Source organism: Mustela nivalis (assembly GCF_964662115.1).
Source record: "Mustela nivalis genome assembly, chromosome: 7".
Classification (NCBI taxonomy): Eukaryota; Metazoa; Chordata; class Mammalia; order Carnivora; family Mustelidae; genus Mustela; species Mustela nivalis.
Window position 1 is genome coordinate 19,199,321 of NC_139026.1, and position 21,188 is coordinate 19,220,508.

The window sequence follows — 21,188 nt, forward strand, 5'->3', positions numbered from 1 at the left end:
AAAAGGGAGAAGGAAAAGATGCAGCTGCTAAGAAAACCAGAGCAAGGTAAAGGGCTCTCATTGGACAGGAAGGAAGGACACGAATGAAGAAGTTTTTCTTGAAGCAAATGAGAATGTATTAATGCCTAAAGGGGAAATCAGTGAACAGAGACAGAGACAGGCTTCCATGAGGTATGCTGTGGAAGATCAGTTACAAGGAGTGGCAAATGTTTGACAGAATGGAGGGAACAGGGATGAAATAGACTCAGGATTTAACAGGAAAGGTGTCTACCTCACCACATCAGGTATTTACATACTAACAGTGAAGTGCATTAGCAATTATCCTGCAATTCAAATGTTTCAGAAACTATTTTCTATGTTTCAAACTCACATAAAACTTCCTTATAGTCTTTTTTCAACTTTACCACATGGTTCCACAACTTCCTCAAGGATTACTTAAAAACAAGTCGATTATCTAATGTCACTTTAAATGCCCCAGCATATGGAATAAAGTTTTATTTGTGAACTAAAACTGAAATATAATTGCTTTAAAATATATGGACTAAAATATCAAATATTTATTCTAGTCCTCTCAAACAAGAATCATAGGACTTTTAAGTTTGATTATTTTATCATGACAGATTAACAAAACAAATCCAAAACTTTAGTTGCTCACCTGCTCAAACTGCTTCATAAGAAACATAACTTCAGAAAAATCCAAAATTAAACATCTTTCAAATCTGCTCTCAAAAACCTGTGGGCCACAGGTAAAGAACATTAAGTACACAGGGAGTACTTTCCACATTCCTGAAAATAAAATCATCTTAAACCTTCAAGGTCCTCTCATTTGCAAGCAGGAAGTGGTGGGACACTCGGTACAAGGTACTAGAGGCAAAAAAAGAACTTGACTGCTGAATCTGCTGCTGTGCGGAAGGACACATCCAGGTGTGACAATGGCACTGAACCCTTCTCCCTGGGAAAGCAGCTGGAGTAAGGAAGTGGCAGGCACACTTCAACCAGTTTTCTGTACAAATGCTTGCCCTTTGGCTGCAAGAATTTACTTACAAATGTTAGGGGCCCTGGATTTCTAGTGATTATGCTGGGTTCTGCCTAAGAGCTCTTCAGTTCTTTCCCACAGACAGAGAATTACGAAAGGGCATGCAGTACTATTTTATACCCTTTTTCTATGCAATATACTGTGGCACTGCATGAGTCTAGGAAGAACCTAACTGGTCTACTTTCAATCCCACCTCCCTACAAACCATCTTCTAAACTCATTAAAATGCAAATCTTATCAAATCATTACCCTGCTTAACATTTCTCCAGGGCTTTTCACTACTTACAGGATAAAACCCAACCTAACTTTGCAAAGCCAAGCAGAGTCTCGCTGGTATACACCATGTGTCCATATACTCAGTAGGCAAACATTTCTGGATTTTTTTTTTTTTTCTCATTTCTGGATGTTTGATGCATCTTGTGCTATTCCCTCTCCAGCCATTTTTGACCCCTTCACTGACTGGCAGATGCTATTTAACCTTCAAGGACTATCCCAAACATAAGTCCTTTGGAAAGCATTCTTTGTCCCTCAACCCTGTGCAGAATTAATCATTATGTTTCAATATGACAACAACAGATTAATTCAACACATTATAATAACTCACTTCCAGGGCCCCACCTCCCTAACAATCAAAAACCACAGGTACCATAATATCTACCTTGGAATACCTAGTCCACACCCAGCACATGGTAATCTACACGTTTGCTGAATATTTGCCATTTACTTTATCACCTTCGGTTTTGCCTCTTTCCATTATTGTGTACAATTCACATCTCCTTGATGAGATTATAGGTTCCCTGAAGTATTCTCCAGGAGGCTTACTCAATGCTAAATATCTTATTAACTACTCAATTAATATCTGTTGAAGTAAATTACTTTTTGTATGGTTTCTTTGATAAGGGTCTCCGGCAAGGAAACATTTTCACCCAGGATCAAAGCAGAAATTACAGCCAAGAGCGTCTCCCGGCAAGTTGTAGAAAGATTGGCTATTTGTAATGTTTGAGATAATACCTATAAAATAAAAGAAAAAACAATGCACACTTAGCAATAGCTTTTAATGAACAGACTCTAAGCAAATGAAGCTGGGAACTCACCTTACAAACATCGACAGGTTTGGTTATCTTTGATCCATTCCCATGTTTCACAAGTATCAAATATGTTTCTAACAACCTTCTTATCTGTTCAGAACTTTCCCCACAGTTACTTGTGCTTACTTTTGTATGTAGATCTAAGAGTGATTCCTGTCAATGGGGAATATAACAGAAAGAATAACTATAAAATATCATCTGTTAATCCAATAATGAAAGTATTGGATGAAGTGGTTCAAATTTTCACAATTTTGAAAGAAAGACACACTTCCCAGAAGTCACTAAGGATAGTAATAGCTAACACTTTTGAGTGCACGGTTATAAAGTGCTTTATAAGTATTTACTCACAATCCTCATAACAACCACGAGGTAAAGAATATTACTGTCCCATAATCCTACCAGATGAAAAAATTGGGGAAGAGAGATTTAAGTAACTTTTCTAAGTCAGTGACAAAGCCAAGATTCAAACAGAAGCAGTCTGGCTCCAAAGGCTGTGCTTTTAACCATAGTGCTCTAAGGCATCTCAAAATATCAAAAAAGTACAGGGGATAGAGAGCGGGGCAAAAAAGGGGAACAAAAATCCTAATTATGTGTGTAAAAGTATAAAGATAACAATTATAAAATACAGTCTCCAGGAGTGGTCTGCTAAACTATGAGCAAGAACAATCAAATCTCGGGTTCCTTAGTATACACAAATCCTTAAAAATTAGAACTTACTTGCAAACATTCAAAAAATGTACCAAAATATTCCTTGTAGATGTAGAACGCAGTTGATTTGACCATGTTTTTGAGTGTTTCTCCAACTAAAATCCATGGCAATTGAGTTTCTGTTTCAGTAACTGGCCCTAGTTTTTGTAAAATTAGCTTCACTGCCTGTGGGAATCCAATAATCATTAAAATGGATATGTACACTCTTATTTTTAAAGTATTATACTCTTATTTCCCACTCTGATTATTCCCCACTCTGATTAAGCTATATTAAAATCTGATCTGGAATGATCAAAGATATGGCAGCTTTGATGGTTAACTACATGTCCCATAAGGAATTTCTAAACTAGGAGGGAGAATTTTATCATCCAAATGCTCACTCCTCACTCATTAATCAATTTATGTTATCTTCTAGGATCCAGGATAAAGAAAACAGCTTTTATTTTATTATAAAATATAATTTTATAAGTAAATATACCTAATCACCTAGAGCCTAGGTAAGCATTGTTATTAAAGCCCTAATGCTTCCCACTAGTGCTTTTTATTTATTCCAGAGTATCCTCTCTCTATACTATTTACATAAATCTTGTCCATTTTCCTTTCAATCTCTTTCATACAGACTCAAAAGATCCTCCCAGTCATTTACCTTCCCTGTACAGGAATGAAACATGTTTCTAACTCCTTTGCACATTTCAAAGAGCAACTGTCCAACTCCTTCTACCTTTTCCGGATGTTCTTCAAGATCAAGAAACATTAAATTGAAAAGTGCATTTTTATCAGAAACCTAAAACACATAAAAGAAATGGAAAATTACATTTACAACACAAGAAATCCAAAGGAAGACATATTATTTACTGCTGCACAGGTTCATAGTTAAATGTAATTAGGATAAAATGCTAAAAGGAAGAGACACTTACAGTGATTTCAAACTATTCTAATAGTATATCACTTCTAATTTCACACACAGCACTGATTCAGTGCAATAATGCACATGTCTGTGCCAAGAAAAACTACATAAAGCAACATTCTATCTTTCGAAGTAAATCATACACTTAGGAGTAGAAAAGAAATTAATACCAGTGTTTCTATTTCATTATAAGAATCCTCCAAAATTTACTATGGAAACACAAGCGACATCATGATAAGAGTTTCTTCTGTGAAATTACTATAAAAGTTTCTATTACTCTCACCATTCATATATTTACTGACTTGATTTAGAGGGTACTTCTGATATTTAGACTGAAAGCTACCATAAACCTAAATAACAATAAAACAGTGACTTAAATTATTTCACATTAATAAGCAAAGATAACCTAAACATGAAATAAAATAGTAAAGATTTCTTCTTATATATATGCTATATTATATATTGTTTTCATATTTCATAATTCATTATTCATATTTCATAATCTATATAACATATAGATTATATTATCTATCTATCTACCTATATTAGTCCATGCAACCACATTTAAAAGATACGTTTCTGTTCATCAGATTCTTGAGGATTAATGAACAATAAACACGTACGATATCAGACTAACCTTTCTCATCAAAAAAGTGAAACTTTCAGCAGCAAAATTTCTTATATGTAGTTTTTTATGAGCCAGGAGTGTACTATACATGCTACAAATGAGAAAATACGACATGTTTAATAACATTTTAATAAATACACACTCCGCATCAACTCTATGTCTAACACTGAGCTAGGTATATGAGGAATACATTGCCAGTATAAAGCAAGTGGTTTAAAATCTCATTCATTTACCAAGACAGAAGATGAAGATAATAGAAAAGAAAAATCCTAGGATTGGTGGTACAGATTTTACAGAGAAAACTCCATCAATAGCTAAAACTTGTAGTGATTCCTGAATGATGAGAAGAATTCAGGTGGGTACTGGCGTACATATGATTAGAGATAAAAGTGAGAACAAAGGCAGGATGCGTAGAAATGATCACAGTCAAAGGACAAGGAAGCCAGTCTGTCTGAAAGGAAAAGGGTGGTGGGGTTGGGGATGACTGTGGCAGGTAAAGCCACCCAGGTAAACAGGTACTTCTGAACACCAAACAGAGGAATCTAGACTTCAGCTTATATCTGTGTCAGCACTCACTCTGTGTTACTTCCTCTAACCAACACAACCCCATGGAGTATAGGTACTATTATCCCCATCCACAGATAATAAGCCCAAGACAGAAAGGCCAAGCGACCTGCTCAAGGTCATAAAGACACTTAGCTGTAACTAAATAATTACTTGTATAATCTCATTGTTTAAACTGGTCACATGGTTTAAGCATGGTCTCCTATTTTTGTCATATTCTCAGTATGTAGCCCACAAAAGGTACTAATAAATATTGGCTGAGTGGGAAATGAGTGTTTTGGAGAGATTAATTTAGTAACAGTATGCAGGATGAAATAAATGAAGACGCTGGCAGTCTAACCAGAAAGCTGCTCAAGTCATGTGAGCGTGGGTGAACAAGGCATGAGAGAGGCTTATGGTAGAGGGAAATGCTGAAAGATGGATCCAAGAGGCATTTCAAGAGTTCTTACAGTAGAAGCCAAGAACTTACAGTGCCCACAAGAACTTTATATGATTGGGACCCTACTAATGCAGTGTGGCACCGCCTAATTACCCTCTGCTTATACACACTGCCCCACGGCCCAGGACTCCTTGCTGTTCCTTGAGTATGCCAGGCATGCACCGAAGATGTTCTCCTGCTAATCTGTAAACTTTGCCCAAACAGGGATTTTTATCTGTTTTATTTGTAATTGTATCTCAAGGGCTGAACACATAGGTAGTGCCCAATAAACACTCACTGAACTGAGTTGTCATTTTCCTCAGGTCATCTCAGGCATTTTATTACCTAACATCATCAGAAGAAGGCTGAGTATGAAACAATAAGGTATTTTTGAAGAGAGACCACATTCTTACAACTTTTATTACGGTATGTCGTTATAACTGTTCAAGTTATTACCGTTAATCTCTTACTTGCATTTATGAATGATACTTTATCATAGGTACGTGTGTGTAGGAAAAAACATAGCACATAGAGGGTTTAGTACTATCTATGCTTTCAGGTATCTACTAGGGATCTTGGAACCTAAACCCCTCACATACTGCACACTGCCCAAAGATCTTGCTGGTTTTGAATGAAGTAATCTTGGTTTCTAATACATTTTACCAAAAGCTTCACAGAAAACTAGTAAAGGCTGAAAAAATATTTCTTTCTCATTCTTTGTTCAAAGTGGGGTAAAGGGAAGCGTGGTTCAACAAAGGGGAGGGTGAAGGGGCAGTGACAAAAACAAAATCGACAGTTCTGTCCCATACCGACACCTATACTTAGGAGGAGGGCATAAATCTTCATGTTCTTGTGGCAACTAAAGTATGCAGAAATAACCAGTAAACCAAGGGGGAAAATCCATCAAGTACCGGACTGAAATTGACTATACTCGATCTTTTTTCTTAAGCAGGAAAGCGACTATAGAATTCATCCTTTTTCCCTGTTCACATTTGCTCAGTGTTCCCTAAGGACCTCTTTTGGCTTACTAAATATGTTAGGCGCTGGGTAAATTCAGATATTTAAGACTGGATTCTCGAAGAGTTCAAGATTTATAAAACACATCATTACACTGTGAACAAACAATTATAACAGAAGTTGTGTGATGTAAATGTGTAGAAGGCTAGAAAGGTTCAGAGTACAAAGTTTTCACTTTAGGGTAAGGTGCCCAGAAAAATCTGTGGAGGTTATGAAAACCAAGCTTGGCTTTGATGGGGAAGCAGGATATCAGTAGCTGGAGATAAGAGAAGATCAGGTCAATGCAGACTAATAGAACAGATGATGGACCACTATGGCTGGAGAACCAATTTCGTATAATTAGAGACTGAGTTGGAAAGGTAGTGTGGAGTCTGATCTGTCAGACTCCCAAGAAAGAAAACAATAAAAAAAGCATGTCAGAATTATGCAGCCATATCAGCAGGTAAACATGATGGATACTGTGTACATTTTAACTAAATATGGGGTAGGAGTGCGAAATCCTGGTTGTCAGTATTGATAAAGACTGCACTTGACCAAAAAATAAAAACTTGACATGGAGGACATTAGGAGAAGGAAAGGAAAAATGAAGGGGCAGGGAATCAGGGTGGGAGACGAAGCATGAGAAACCTTTTGGGATGATGGAAATGTTCTTAAACTGATATGGTGATATTTGCACAATTTTATAAATAAGTCACAAACCCCTAAGCCAAACTGTATTACAGAGAGAAAAGGGTCACCTGTATATATTGGACATGTCCTTCACCATTAGTCTCCACAGGTACTTGTAAAGATAGGACAGTGAGGTGAAAGCCCATTCTAGTAACTCTGTGTCCTGAGTCTCCAGGATTGAGGTGATAGTCAGAAAAAAATCCTGAAAATGTGGATAAAAGTCCGTCTGCAGATCTCGTGCCAACTGTACAACCAAGCTGGATTAAAAAATAAGTAGATCAAGACACATGTATCAAAACACAAAGTCTGTAAATCTATTTCACAAATGATAGCAGATTGCCTGTGATCTCCAGGATTAATTAAACCTTCCAAACTAAGTCTTAAGAGACATAAAACATTTTTCACATTTTAAGAGTTTAGCAAAGTGGTGTGCTTGGGTGGCTCAGTTGTTGGGAGTCTGCCTTCAGCTCAGGTCAAGATTTCAGGGTCCTGGGATTTAGGCTCGCACTGGACTCCCTCCTCAGCAGGAAGCCTGCTTCTTCCTCTCCCACTCCCCCTGCTTGTGCTCCTTCTCTCGCTGTGTCTCTCTCTCTGTCAAATAAATAAAATCTCTCAAAAAAAAAAATTTTTTTTAGCAAATAAATGAGGCTGGAGCAAGAAGGTGCACTTCATCACGAGTTACACTCAGTCATTCCTATAGTGTGCAAAAAAATGGGATCTTCTTAAACGTATAAAACAGTTAAAAAAAAAAAAAGGATACCATTAAGATTCTGCTTTTTGGCAAAGCACTAATGTTCTAATCTAACAGAAAAGGCAAATTCTTGTTTTTAAATTCAAACACCAGATCTAAGGCAAATGTAGCTATAAAACACAACATTTCTTAGTTGTTTTTTTTTTTTTAAATATTTTATTTATTTATTTGGGGCAGAGAGAAATCATGATCACAAGCAGGGCTGGTGGAGGAACAGAGGTAGAGGGAGAAGCAGGTTCTCCACAGGGCAGGGAGCCAAGCTTGATGCCAGAACCCAGAGATCATGACCTGAACTGAAGGCAGATGCTTAACCAACTGAGCCACCCAAGTGCCTCTTTTAAAGATTATTTATTTGAGAGAGAGAGCAAGCCCGGGAGAGAGTAAGCACAAGCGGGGGACAGGTGCGGGGGTGGGGGGAAAAGCAGACTCCCCGCTGAGCAGGGAGCTTGACACAGGGCTCAATCTCAGGATCCCCGGGGGTCATGACCTCTACCGAAGAGAGTCGTTTAACCAACTGAGTCACCCCAGCACCCTTTAAAACACAAACTTAAAATTCAGGTAGGTGTCATTGAGCTTTCTCTCAACATACTACTTACTCCAAAAGGGGCTGATAGGCAAAACTGTTCTTGATTTGCAGGTGAGTCTTCAAACTCTGAACTATCTCATTTTGATGATAGACCAACTGATTGAAGGACTGGCATTTGTCAATAACTTCTTTGTAAAATTTGCCTGGGTTTAAAAAAAAAAAGAGAGAGAGAGAGAGAGATTCTGCTTTTCTACCATACCATTATTTAGTTGTTTTAAACACAGAAAGTGCAAATGATGGGAGAATAAAATAGAAACAAAATGGAATGTACCGAAGTGTTCTGTAAGGTTCAATTCTCTCCATTTCAGCAGACCCTCAAAAAAGTAGGTTTCGACTTCCTGCCAAGATTAAAGCAGTCCATTAATTTGGCAACTCAAAAACTATGATCAAAGTAAATAAGAATAATGAAATAGTAATACCTTGAGACAATGATAATAGTCAAGAGTTTAAAAATATTTCTTATGAAGGGCATTAACAAACTTAAATAGCAATCAGCTGTACAATATAGGCATATGATTTATAAAAACAGTATTTTATTGATTTGGTTGTAGCAAATAAGTCTCTAAAACCTAAGTAATAGCCACACTAAAGAGAAAAAAATTTTTTTTCTGTTTTCTACACTTTTAGGCCCAGGAAAAAAAGGTGCTCTTAACATATGAATTTAGAAATATGAATTATAACCTTGTGGGGTAGTACTCTGGCAATTATTAAAATGGAAGAAAAAAAAAGAAAAGGAAACCAACAAAATAGGTATGTCCTCTGACCCATCAATTCCCATTCTGGAGATATTTCTTATAAAACTTACAAACATACCAGTATGAAGATGTTCATTCAGCTCTATTGTAGTGGGGGAAAACACCAAACACCCTAACTATGCAACAACAGGAAAATGCTTAATGTAACCTATGGCCCATAAATACTCAGGTACATTATACAGCTATCAAAAAGTTCTATCTATATTGAATTAGAAGTATGTTGATGATAAACTCTCACAAGTGATAAAAGCAAGAAACATAATAAAGCAAATGGGAGGAACCAATTTTTTTTAAAAAAGACTTCTATAAATACACATATTTGCACATATCATAAGAGAGAAAAGTATAGAAGAATACATATATACTAAAATGTCAACATTAGTTTCCTTGACAATAAGGAATGGTAGGGGTGAGATAACAGATTTTTCTAAGTTCACCAATATGTTGTCATGTTATTTAGCTTATTACCACAGTATATATTACTTTATACTTATTTTTTTTTTAAAGATTTTATTTACTTACTTGACAGAGAGATCACAAGTAGGCAGAGGGGCAGGCAGAGAGAGGGGGAAGCAGGCTCCCTGCTGAGCAGAAAGCCCAATGTAGGGCTCGACCGTAGGACCCTGAGATCATGACTTGAGCGAAAGGTAGAGGCTTAACCACTGAGCCACCTAGGTGCCCCTACATTATACTTTGAAAAGTAAAATCAATAAATTATTACCCTGTGTGTATGTGTATGGAGAGAGAGTTCAAATTAGTACACACATAAACAGCATGCCAAATTTTCTACGATCTCAAAATATGTCACTTTCCCTTTGCATTGTTATTCATAGCTCCTACCACAAAGGGATGGAGTGAGGATGCTTCCTCACTCCTTGAATCTGGCCTTGCTTTTCTGACTTCCTTCGACCATAATGTGCAATGGAAATGAACATGCAACCAGCAAAGTTAGGTGTTCAGAGGCTTTGTAGCCTCTGCTTTTCCTCTCTTGAAAAGAACCTACCATCATGAAAAGAAGGCTAGTCTAGCTTATTGGAGAATAAGAGACCATGAGGACAACTAAGACTAACAAGTCCCAGCCAAATGTGATTGAGACCACTGAAGACCATCCAGTACAAGATCCTATCCTAGAATCTCTTCTCTATTAACTCGACATTCTACCTCTTACTCATCTATGTCTCTTGTGGCTTAAACTATAAACCATATACTGAACACTAAATCTATAATTCTACCTCCAAAGTCACCCGTACTCCTCCAGATCCATATATTCAAATATCTTTTGGATACCATCATCTGGATGGCTGTAGGTATATCAAATTCAACAAGCCCCAAATGGAACCAACCCTGTGCTTCTCTTCCTATAAATCTATCTTGGTAAGTTATGTTTTCAACTACTCAGTTCTTAGAACAAAAACCTTAATTCCCTTCCTCCCTTCATAACCAGCAGGTTGTAAGTCCTACCCTACTTTTTTAATATTTCTGGAATCCTTCCCTTCTCTCCCTCTTGACTGCTGCTACTATAATAATTTCTTACTTATGTAACTACCATATCCTCACAACTGGTTGTCCTGACTCCAATCCTACTCTTTCTTCCACATTAAAGCAGGAAGATCTAAAACTTAGACCTGATCATGTCACTCACTGACTTAAAATCCTTACAGTCCTAGAATGACCTCCTACAGCTTCAGGATAAAATGCAAACTTAGCTTGACATATGAAGTCTTTTATGCTCCTTGACTGTACCTTCATCTCTGTCTCTCACCAGTATGTCCCTCCCCAATCCCAGTAATCATCAACACACACAAACATTACACATACAATTATAACCACATTGAAATGTTCTGCAGTTTCTTGAATGTGACATGCATTTTCTAGTCTGTTTATACAGGCATCTCTCTCAGCCTGAACCAGCATTTCCTGTCTTCTTTGCCATGCTAAATACAAATAACAAGACTCAATTCAGCTATCATCTTGTCTACATTACCTTTTCAACACCCCACCCTATACCTACAAGGAATTTAGGTTAGGCTCCTTCAGCATGAGTTGCCAAAGCCTTATATGCTTACCCAGATCACATCAGTTAACATACTAAATTCACAGACTGAGGGGCGCCTCGGTGGCTCAGTGGGTTAAGCCTCTGCCTTCGGCTCAGGTCATGATCTCAGGGTTCCGGGATGGAGCCCCGCATCATCGCATCATCGGGCTTTCTGCTCAGCAGGGAGCCTGCTTCCCCCATCCCCTTTCTCTACCTGCCTCTCTGCCTACTTGTGATCTCTGTCTGTCAAATAAATAAATAAATAAGTCTTTAAAATAAATAAAGAAAGAAAGAAATTCACAGACTGGAGATAAGATATCCAAAAAGACAGTGAGTAGTGACTATAGCCAAGTGAAGAACTGTAAGAACTGAAGATGACTCCCTTAAGTTCAAGGCATGATATACAGGACCTTAAAAGGCTAACGGGGGAACAATGACTTCATGTAGTAAAACAAGATTTTTCAGTAGAGGTGTGACTGAGAGCATGGTTAGAACTGGAAAAAAATATGTGGTTTAAGCCCCTTTCTTTTTATAAAGGAGGAAACTAAGCCCCATGAAAGTGATGTGCTCAAAGTCTCTTTAAAATGGCAGCTTCAGGAATATGAATCTGCAGCACAGCTCAGAATGCACATGGGAAAGGAAGAAGCTGGAATCACAGAAGTCACCTAAGTGTCAAGTTAACTGTCTAACACAGCATCACCCAATAGAACTTTCTACAGTGACAGCAATGTTCCATATCTGCACTTGCTTAATATTGTAGCAACTAGCCACATATGGCTACTGAGCCCCTGAATTTTTAATTTACTTTAATTTACATTTAATTTGTTGTGTGTAACTACTGTATAAGATCACACGGGTTTAATGCATTTCATGTAAATAAAGGAATGGCCTGAAAAACAATTCACTTATACTAAAAGGAGAGACTAAAAAACCAATTATGAATACTAGAAGATTAGCTAATACAATGTTCTCTTACCTCATCATAGCTTGCAGTTCTATCAATCCGGTGAATAATATCAATATTCACATTCCCCAGTCGTTCAGCAAATGTAAGAAACTGTTGGAGGATATTTAATATACAATCATCATTTAATACTTATCACATCCTGAATACCTGTTTTGAGTACTGTATAATAATCACATGTTGACAATTTCCTTGTGAAAACAGAAAGTTTAAAGTTTCAATAAGCTTGTATTATAAGATAGTACTCTTGTACTATCATTACAAATAATGGTTTGCTTTGCTTGCAATTTCAGACTTGCATTTTCAATCAATCATAAAATATATAATTGTGTTTTGTAACTAGAAACAGACATCACTGATGAATCACAAAAGTGTAAGAACAAACTCAAAGACACAGTCTTAAATGTCCTGCACCACTTTATGAAAATAATTAAATACTTCCATGAATGTATTTGCAAAAAGTTCAATCATGTCATTTCAAATAAAATTTCCATGCTAGATTGAGGTGCACCCAGGTGAAAGTTGGCGATGTGGTCTCGCCAGATGTGTTAGATTTCATAACCCGCTACAAGCACAGGGATCTGGCTAAGCCGTTCCAGCAATAGTGTTTTTAAACACAGATAAACGGTTGTACAGTAACAAAATAATTCTAAGGGAACAAATAGAAAGTGATGTCACAGCCGTTAGCTGGAATTCACTCATTTCCTCCCGCCGGCTCGCGCCCCAATTTAGTCTTTAAGGATAAAAGAGAAGTGGAGAACATCTCCTAAGCACTTGTCTAACACCATGCATTTCACTCTGGACTACGGGAATTCCCAGGCAGGCCAGGCCCCCCAAACCGCGGGCGAAGTCGGCGATCCAGACGTCTTTCCCCAGCCTATGTTTACTACACCCGGAAAGTCTCCCTCCTTTGCCAGATAAGGGACTCAGGCTCGGCCCAGAAGACTGAAGCCCCGAGAATCCCGCTCTGAGCCAGTAGCAAGGCTGAAGCAGCAGGGACCCACACCACTGCTCTGGGCCCAAGTCTCTTTGCTCACCCGGTATGTGTTCTCGGTCTTGTGGGAAACGGGCTTAATCTTCATGGCTGCAGAGAGGCAGGGGCCCGCGAGGACCTCGGTCGCGGGGGGGAGGGTATGCAACGGACGGTACGAAGGGAGACTAGCTCACACACTCGCACTCCCGGATTCCCTGATGCTCAGACTTCATCACGTGCGACTTCTGCCTCTGGGCGCCGCCATGTTGAAGGCGGGGAGGAGACTAAAAAGATCACGTGGGCGGAAGAAGTGACAGAGCAGGCGCAGCCTCCTGGGAACCCCGCGAGGAAGCGGAGAGCTATGGTGGGTCCTAGTGTAGGGTTCTTTTTGTCTTTTCAGTTAAGATTTCTAGAAAAACGTGTATTTTTTATTATAAAAGAAAACAAGCCAGTCCGCATTGCTAGCTAAGAGTCATTTCCCTTCAACTATGCACCCTGCAAAGTTCTTTACATCAAAAATTTCATAGTAAGGCTCATTGTGAAGGCTGCATGAGCATAATTAAGGAGCATATTTTTAAACCCCTTTGGCATGCGAAGAAAGCAGGGATATGCAGCTGGTAAGTGATAGTCTAGCAGAAGTCTCCGAGCCTCAAAGACTGATACTCTTAACCACTATCCATTCAAATAAAATTGAAAAACAGAAAAGGAGTTTTAGGGGGGAAAATCTTATAATTTCGTGTTGTCAGTTGATATTTCGGTATTTTTTCTATCACTCTTATCTTGTGAAAGATAATTGTACAAACAGTTACATGTATTTTTTTTTTCCACTTACTCACTCAACAAGTATTTCTTGAGAATCTAAGGGCCATGCCCTGTTCTGTAAGCTGAATAAGACAGACAATAATATTACTATAATTCTGTTTGGAGGTATTTAGTGAGATGTTTACATCTTACACATGGAGAGATGTTAAGTAGACAATTGAATATATTCCTGCCCAGAGTTCAATGTATAGGTCAGGGCTGTAGGTGTGGCTTAAATGCCTTAAATACTCCACTGCTGAACCGTGTGGGGTATTTCAAGCCACAGAACTGGTTGAGATCATTGAGGGAGAAAGTGATGAAAAGGAGGATGAAGAAGACCCAGCTGGACCTCGGAGTGCTCCAACATTTAGCAATGGACTGGAAGGGGAATGGGATGGAGAGTCAGTGAGGTAGATACAGACTACTCTTGGCATGGAAGAAGAACCAGTGGTCAACTATGCTGAAAGCCCAGGCTAGGAAAGTGGCTGCTGAATCTGACAAGGTGAAGGTCGCTGGTGACCTTGACAAGTACAGTCCAGTGCTGAAGAAAGGAAGCAAAATATGCATGGATTGTGGAGGAAATTGGGTGAAGAAGTGAAGTAGGTGTAACACTTTCGTATTACTATTAGCATTACGACATCAGTATTTTCTATGTCATTATGGGGTTGTTGTAAATATTTTTAATGGCTCCATAGCATTCATAGATATTATTTTAATGTGAATTTTTAAAAATTTTTTTAAAAAACCTTTATTAACATATAGTGTATTATTAGCCCCAGGGGTACAGGTCTGTGAATCACCAGGTTTACACACTTCACAGCACTCACCATAGCGCATACCCTCCCCAGCATTCATGGATTTTTTTTTTTTAAGATTTTATTTATTTATTTGACAGAGAGAGAGAGATCACAAGTAGGCAGAGAGGCAGGCAGAAAGAGGAAATCAGGCCCCCTGCTGAGTGGAGAGCCCAATGTGGGGCTCGATCCCAGGACCCTGGGATCATGACCTCAGCCAAACGCAAATGCTTAACTAACTGAGCCACCCAGGCACCCTGGATTTTTTAATAATAAAATAGAGAAGTGCCCAATATTTGGCTGGCTTCCAGTAAGCTTTTTTTTTTTTTAAGGTTTTTTAGGTTTTTTTTTTTAAGTTTTTAGGTTTTTTAGGCTTTTTTTTTTCTTTAGATGGTTCTTCACCTTAATGCTTCACCAATCTCTATTTTTTTTTTAAGATTTTATTTATTTATTTGACAGACAGAGATCACAAGTAGGCAGAGAGGCAGGCAGAGAGAGAGGGGGAAGCAGGCTTTCTGTGGAGCATAGAGCCCGATGCAGGGCTTGATCCCACGACCTTGGGACCATGACCTGAACTGAAGGCAGAGGCTTTAACCCACTGAGCCACCAAGGTACCCCAATGCATCACCAATCTCTTAAGGAAGTCTGTAAAAGCTGTAGACCTTCTCCTCAGAAAAGAGCAAATAAGATCATTCACACTGAAGTGTGGAGATAATTTCAGAAAATCAGAAGTCTGCAGTCATCTAAAGGTAGGAGGCCCCACTCTAAGCAATATTCTCAGCTAATTGCTAAAATCACTCCCCAGATAATTGCATCCTTTTCTTTCTCTGTTACTTATTTTTTGTAGTGGAGTTAATGGGACTATAAGGAATGGAGAGAAAAATGAAAATCAAGGACATTAAAAGAACCAACACTTGTACGTTACATATTGCACGGTTACCCATTACATGATCTTCATATACACACATACCTCATTTTATTGTGTTTCACTTTATTGCCCTTCACAGATACTGTTTTTTACAGATTGAAGGTTTGTGGCAACTCTGCATCGAGCATGTCTTTCAGTGCTATTTTCTCAACAGCATTTTTTTAAAAATTTTTTATTTTTTATAAACATATATTTTTATCCCCAGGGGTACAGGTCTGTGAATCACCAGGTTTACACACTTCACATCAACAGCATTTGCTCACTTGCCTCTGTGTCACATTTTGGTAATTCTTGCAATTTTTCAAATTGTTTCATTACTACTATATTTGTTATAGTTAACTGTCCTCAGAGATTATGATTTGCTGAAAGCTTAGATGATGGTTAGCATTTTTTATCATAAAGTATTTTTTTAAGGTTTTAACTTAAATCCCAGTTAGTTACATACAGTCTAATATTAGTTCCAAGTACACAATATAGTGATTCAACACTTCCCTACAACACTCTTAATCCCCATCATCTGTTTCACGCATCCCACCATCCACCTCCTCTCTGGTAACCATCAGTTTGTTCTCTAAAGTTAAGAGTATGTTTCTTGGTTGGTCTCTATCTTTTTCCCTTTGCTCATTTGTTTTGCTTCTTAAATTCTGTGTATGAGTGAAATCACACAGTATTTGTCTTTCACTGACTTATTCCACTTAGCATCATACTCTCTAGTTCCACTCATATCATTGCAAATGGCAAGATTTTTTCTCATTCATCAGGATCACTTTATTGCGATACTTGTATCATTATGATGGTCTGGAACTGAACCTGCAATATCTCTGAGTTATGCCTGTATTGATAACTTTGGCTGAACAACCTCTTTATATAACATGATGGTTAAGAGCATGAATGCTGGGAAAAGATTACCTGTTTTATGTCCTAGCTCTGTCATTTGTTAGAGGTAGGACTTTTGGGGAAGTTACTTACCCTATCTAAGCATGATTTCCTTAAATGTAAAACGGAGTTAACAAAAGCACCTATTTCACAGGGGCCTGTTGTGTAGAATAAATAAGCTAATGGATGAGTGGCACTTAGGACAGTGTCAATATACCATAACTGTGCAACCTTTGATTAATTATTTAATCTATCTGAGACATAGCTTTCTGATTTATTAAATGGAGTTGATAGTAATACCAATCTTACAAGTCATTGTGTTGACACATAGCAAATGGAATAAATTATTGCTGAGTGGATAAATAAGTAAACATTTATTCTAGCTACCAAAAAAGTTCTTCTAGGGCAGGAACCATGTACTTTTTCAACTCTGCACCACCAACATACTCTTAAACTTAAGAACATCTCTTAAACTTAAGAATTGTTTAGTGAATGTTGAGTTACTAAAATATTTAAATACTTTATTTAACCCTGAAAGCCTCAAGTGTAGTGTAACTCCTGCATTGGATGTGGGTTATACCATGTGATTTTTAAGTCTCTCCCAAAGCTAAGTTTCTGAGGTTCTATGTTTTAAGTTTATGAAGCAGCCATAGGAAACATCTCTGTTTACTTATGATTATCTCCTTGCCCTCAGCTTTATTTCCTCTGTGCCAAAGCCTGGAATACCCCATGTCATCCTCTGTTTTCCGTCACTGTTGTTCTGCCTGATCCATTTATTCTAGTCAGGAAATCTACAGTTCCTGCCTTCCTTCCTTCTTAAGCTTGATAGGGGATTCTTGGAAGTTTTACCTTTTAAACTTTGTTTCCTTATTACCTAGTACACTATAACTTCAAGCCCATGGAACTATATGATTACATGAGTTTATGGAAGTGGAATCCGGAGAAGACTTCTGGGTAGAGGTGACATCTAAGCTGAGACTCAGGAGATAAATAGAAATCAGCCAGGCAAAGGAGGAGCACAGACATGAATGATGTTATCTAGGTAAAGGGCAAAGTATAAAAGGAAGGGAATAGTATATGAAAAGGTTCAAAATGGTTGGGTATACATTTGGTTATTTCTAATTCCTCATCCTAAGCCACACCCTGTCAAGTTAGCACTGGGCACTGGCATTATCGCTATCATCCTTGGGCTAATGGAAGGAAAATATAAGGGATACAGTGAAACTGAGATATGGGGAGAGCCTCAGTTTCCTGATCTATAAAGTGGGGACAACAGTCATACAAAGCTACTGAAAAATGAGCTAAGATATTATAGGTGATGGGTCTATACAGGGGTGGGTCTGTCTGGTAGCATGGTCTTGTCTAGAAAGGGGCTCAAGGGATGGAATATGTCAAATCAGAGATGATCTCAACCCAACAAGGGCATAAGGAAGTGATTTCTCAAATGAACAGAGACAAGTGAAGTGAAAGAGAAGAAAGAGTGGACCAAGGAGGATCTCTTAGTGACTTGTAAGTAACAGGGCAAGCTGATCCAGAAGTCATCCTGTTCTTGAGAGAACTATGTACTGTTCACAGTTGTGTGGAAATCAGAAAGCATCAAGAGCTTGGAGGTTAGATCCAGAAGAACAGTTGGGATTTTCCATGTTTAGCTGATAAGTGGACTAGTGACTTAACCACTCAGCCTCAGTTTCCTTATGTTTAAAAAAAAGTGTAATAACCCAACCTGCCTTTTTACTTCCTGGTTGGTAAGGAAATTATTTGTTGTAAAGCAGGTCAAAGTCTCCTATAACTTAAGAGAGTTATTTAGTCATTAGAAGTTACTATTTTTATAGTTGTCTTTCTCAAATATGTGACCACATTTTAGCATGGGACCGTTGAGCTTCTGTTTTCCTTTCCTTTGTTTAAAATGCAGGCATCAGAAATATCAGAAATTACAGGGTGTTGGGTTTCTCAAGCCCAGTGATATGTTTTGTTTACAATATTCTTTTAAAAAAATATTTTACTTATTTCATAGAAAGAGAAAGCACAAGCAGGGGGTGGTGAGCGGGGTGGGCAGAGGCAGAAGGAGAAGTGGACTCTGCTGAGCAGGGAGCCCAATGTGGGGCTCAATCCCAGGACTCTGGGATCATGACCTGAGCTAAAGGCAGATGCTTAACCTACCGAGCCACCCAGGTGACTCTGTTTATAATATTCTTAAAATATTTTAATTTGTCAAAAATCTGGGAATTTCAGGTGAAAATCCAGAATTCCTGCTTCTCTTACAAAAATCTGTGAAACTCACCTACATTTGGAAAAGCAACAATCAAGGCACTTGAGTGGCTGTCAGTTAAGTGTATCTAACTCTTGATTTCCCCTCAGGTCATGATCTCTGGGTCCTGAGAAGAAGCCCTGCATTGGGCTCCCTGTTGAGCATGGAGCCTACTTAAGATTCCCTTTCTCACTCTGCCCAACCTGCCCCCTACCTCATGCTGCACTTGCTCTCTCTCTTTCTAAAGAAAAAAAAAGAAAGAAAGAAAAAAAAAAAAAAGGAAAAGCAACAGTCAGCTGGAATTGAATAGTGGCAGCCCACTTGTCCCTGTTCCCACGACTCCCTGAGGTCCTTCACTGGACCCAAACATTGGTTTAAAGTATCCACCTGGCCCTGTAGGCACTTCAGTTTGCAGCCTCTGCATTAGACTCTTCCAAGTGGAAGGCTGTTATCTTTGATTTTAAGCATACGTCTTGCAAATACATTGCTGCTTCTGCTTTTCTTGTTGAATACAGTGAGTGACTCAACTATTTACAGGGGAGTTAATGTGGTTCTCAGTCAGTGTTAAAATATTTGTAATCCCCTTCTCTATCCTCTAAAACACATACACATGTACACCCACATGCACATGCATATACGTGCACATGTGCACTCATGTGTACACATCATTGTCTTCTATGTTCAACTTGTTTTCCTTCCACATTTCCACTCACCATTTGCATTTCTGCCATGAACGTTAAATTCCTTCTTTTCTTTTTTTTATTTTTTATATTTTATTTTTTATAAACATATATTTTTATCCCCAGGGGTACAGGTCTGTGAATCGCCAGGTTTACACACTTCACAGCATTCACCATAGCACATACCCTCCCCAATGTCCATAACCCCACCCCCCTTCTCCCAACCCCCCTCCCCCCAGCAACCCTCAGTTTGTTTTGTGAAATTAAGAGTCACTTATGGTTTGTCTCCCTCCCAATCCCATCTTGTTTCATTGATTCTTCTCCTACTCCCTTAACCCCCCATGTGGCATCTCCACTTCCTCATATCAGATAGATCATATGACAGTTGTGTTTCTCCAATTGACATGTTTCGCTAAGCATGATACCCTCTAGTTCCATCCACATCGTTGCAAATGGCAAGATTTCATTTCTTTTGATGGCTGCATAGTATTCCATTGTGTATATATACCACATCTTCTTGATCCATTCATCTGTTGATGGACATCTAGGTTCTTTCCATAGTTTGGCTATTGTAGACATTGCTGCTATAAACATTCAGGTGCACGTGCCCCTTTGGATCACTACATTTGTATCTTTAGGGTAAATACCCAGTAGTGCAATTGCTGGGTCATAGGGTAGTTCTATTTTCAACATTTTGAGGAACCTCCATTCTGTTTTCCAGAGTGCTTGCACCAGCTTGCATTCCCACCAACAGTGTAGGAGGGTTCCCCTTTCTCCGCATCCTCGCCAGCATCTGTCATTTCCTGACTTGTTAATTTTAGCCATTCTGACTGGTGTGAGGTGATATCTCATTGTGGTTTTGATTTGTATTTCTCTGATGCCGAGTGATATGGAGCACTTTTTCATGTGTCTGTTGGCCATCTGGATATCTTCTTTGCAAAAATGTCTGTTGATGTCCTCTGCCCATTTCTTGATTGGATTATTTGTTCTTTGGGTGTTGAGTTTGCTAAGTTCTTTATAGATTTTGGACACTAACCCTTTACCTGATATGTTGTTTGCAAATATCTTCTCCCATTCTCTCAGTTGTCTTTTGGTTTTGTTAACTGTTTCCTTTGCTGTGTAAAAGCTTTTGATCTTGATGAAATCCCAATAGTTCATTTTTGCCCTTGCTTCCCTTGCCTTTGGCAATGTTCCTAGGAAGATGTTGCTGTGGCTGAGGTCGAAGAGGTTGCTGCCTGTGTTCTCCTCAAGGATTTGGATGAATTCCTTTCTCACATTGAGGTCCTTCATCCATTTTGAGTCTATTTTTGTGTGTGGTGTAAGGAAATGGTCCAATTTCATTTTTCTGCATGTGGCTGTCCAATTTTTCCAACACCATTTATTGGAGAGGCTGTCTTTTTTCCATTGGGCATTCTTTCCTGCTTTGTTGAAGTTTAGTTGACCATAGATTTGAGGGTCTATTTCTGGGCTCTCTATTCTGTTCCATTGATCTATGTGTCTGTTTTTGTGCCAGTACCATGCTGTCTTGATGATGACAGCTTTGTAATAGAGCTTGAAGTCCGGAATTGTGATGCCACCAACGTTGGCTTTCTTTTAAAATAACCCTTTGGCTATTCGAGGTCTTTTCTGGTTCCATATAAATTTTAGGATTATTTGTTCCATTTCTTTGAAAAAAATGGATGGTAGTTTGACAGGAATTGCATTAAATGTGTAGATTGCTTTAGGTAGCATAGACATTTTCACAATATTTATTCTTCCAATC

General features: G+C 38.5%; 1 protein-coding gene across 2 annotated transcripts in view; it reads right to left on the bottom strand.

Annotated features, from left to right (window-relative positions):
• The window catches only part of UTP20 (UTP20 small subunit processome component), a 97,193-nt gene extending 83,799 nt beyond the window's left edge, over positions 1–13,394 (bottom strand). For both annotated transcript variants that reach the window (XM_082739156.1, XM_082739157.1), the window contains exons 1-11: positions 13,164–13,394; positions 12,139–12,219; positions 8,644–8,710; positions 8,383–8,515; positions 7,104–7,292; positions 4,377–4,458; positions 3,479–3,616; positions 2,842–2,997; positions 2,131–2,277; positions 1,913–2,047; positions 656–733 (exon numbers count right to left, since the gene is read on the bottom strand). In XM_082739156.1, the coding sequence (XP_082595282.1) occupies positions 656–733; positions 1,913–2,047; positions 2,131–2,277; positions 2,842–2,997; positions 3,479–3,616; positions 4,377–4,458; positions 7,104–7,292; positions 8,383–8,515; positions 8,644–8,710; positions 12,139–12,219; positions 13,164–13,208 (1,251 nt within the window). In that variant the 5' untranslated portion in view covers positions 13,209–13,394. The remainder of the gene's footprint in view (positions 1–655; positions 734–1,912; positions 2,048–2,130; positions 2,278–2,841; positions 2,998–3,478; positions 3,617–4,376; positions 4,459–7,103; positions 7,293–8,382; positions 8,516–8,643; positions 8,711–12,138; positions 12,220–13,163) is intronic.
• Positions 13,395–21,188: the final 7,794 nt, after the last annotated feature.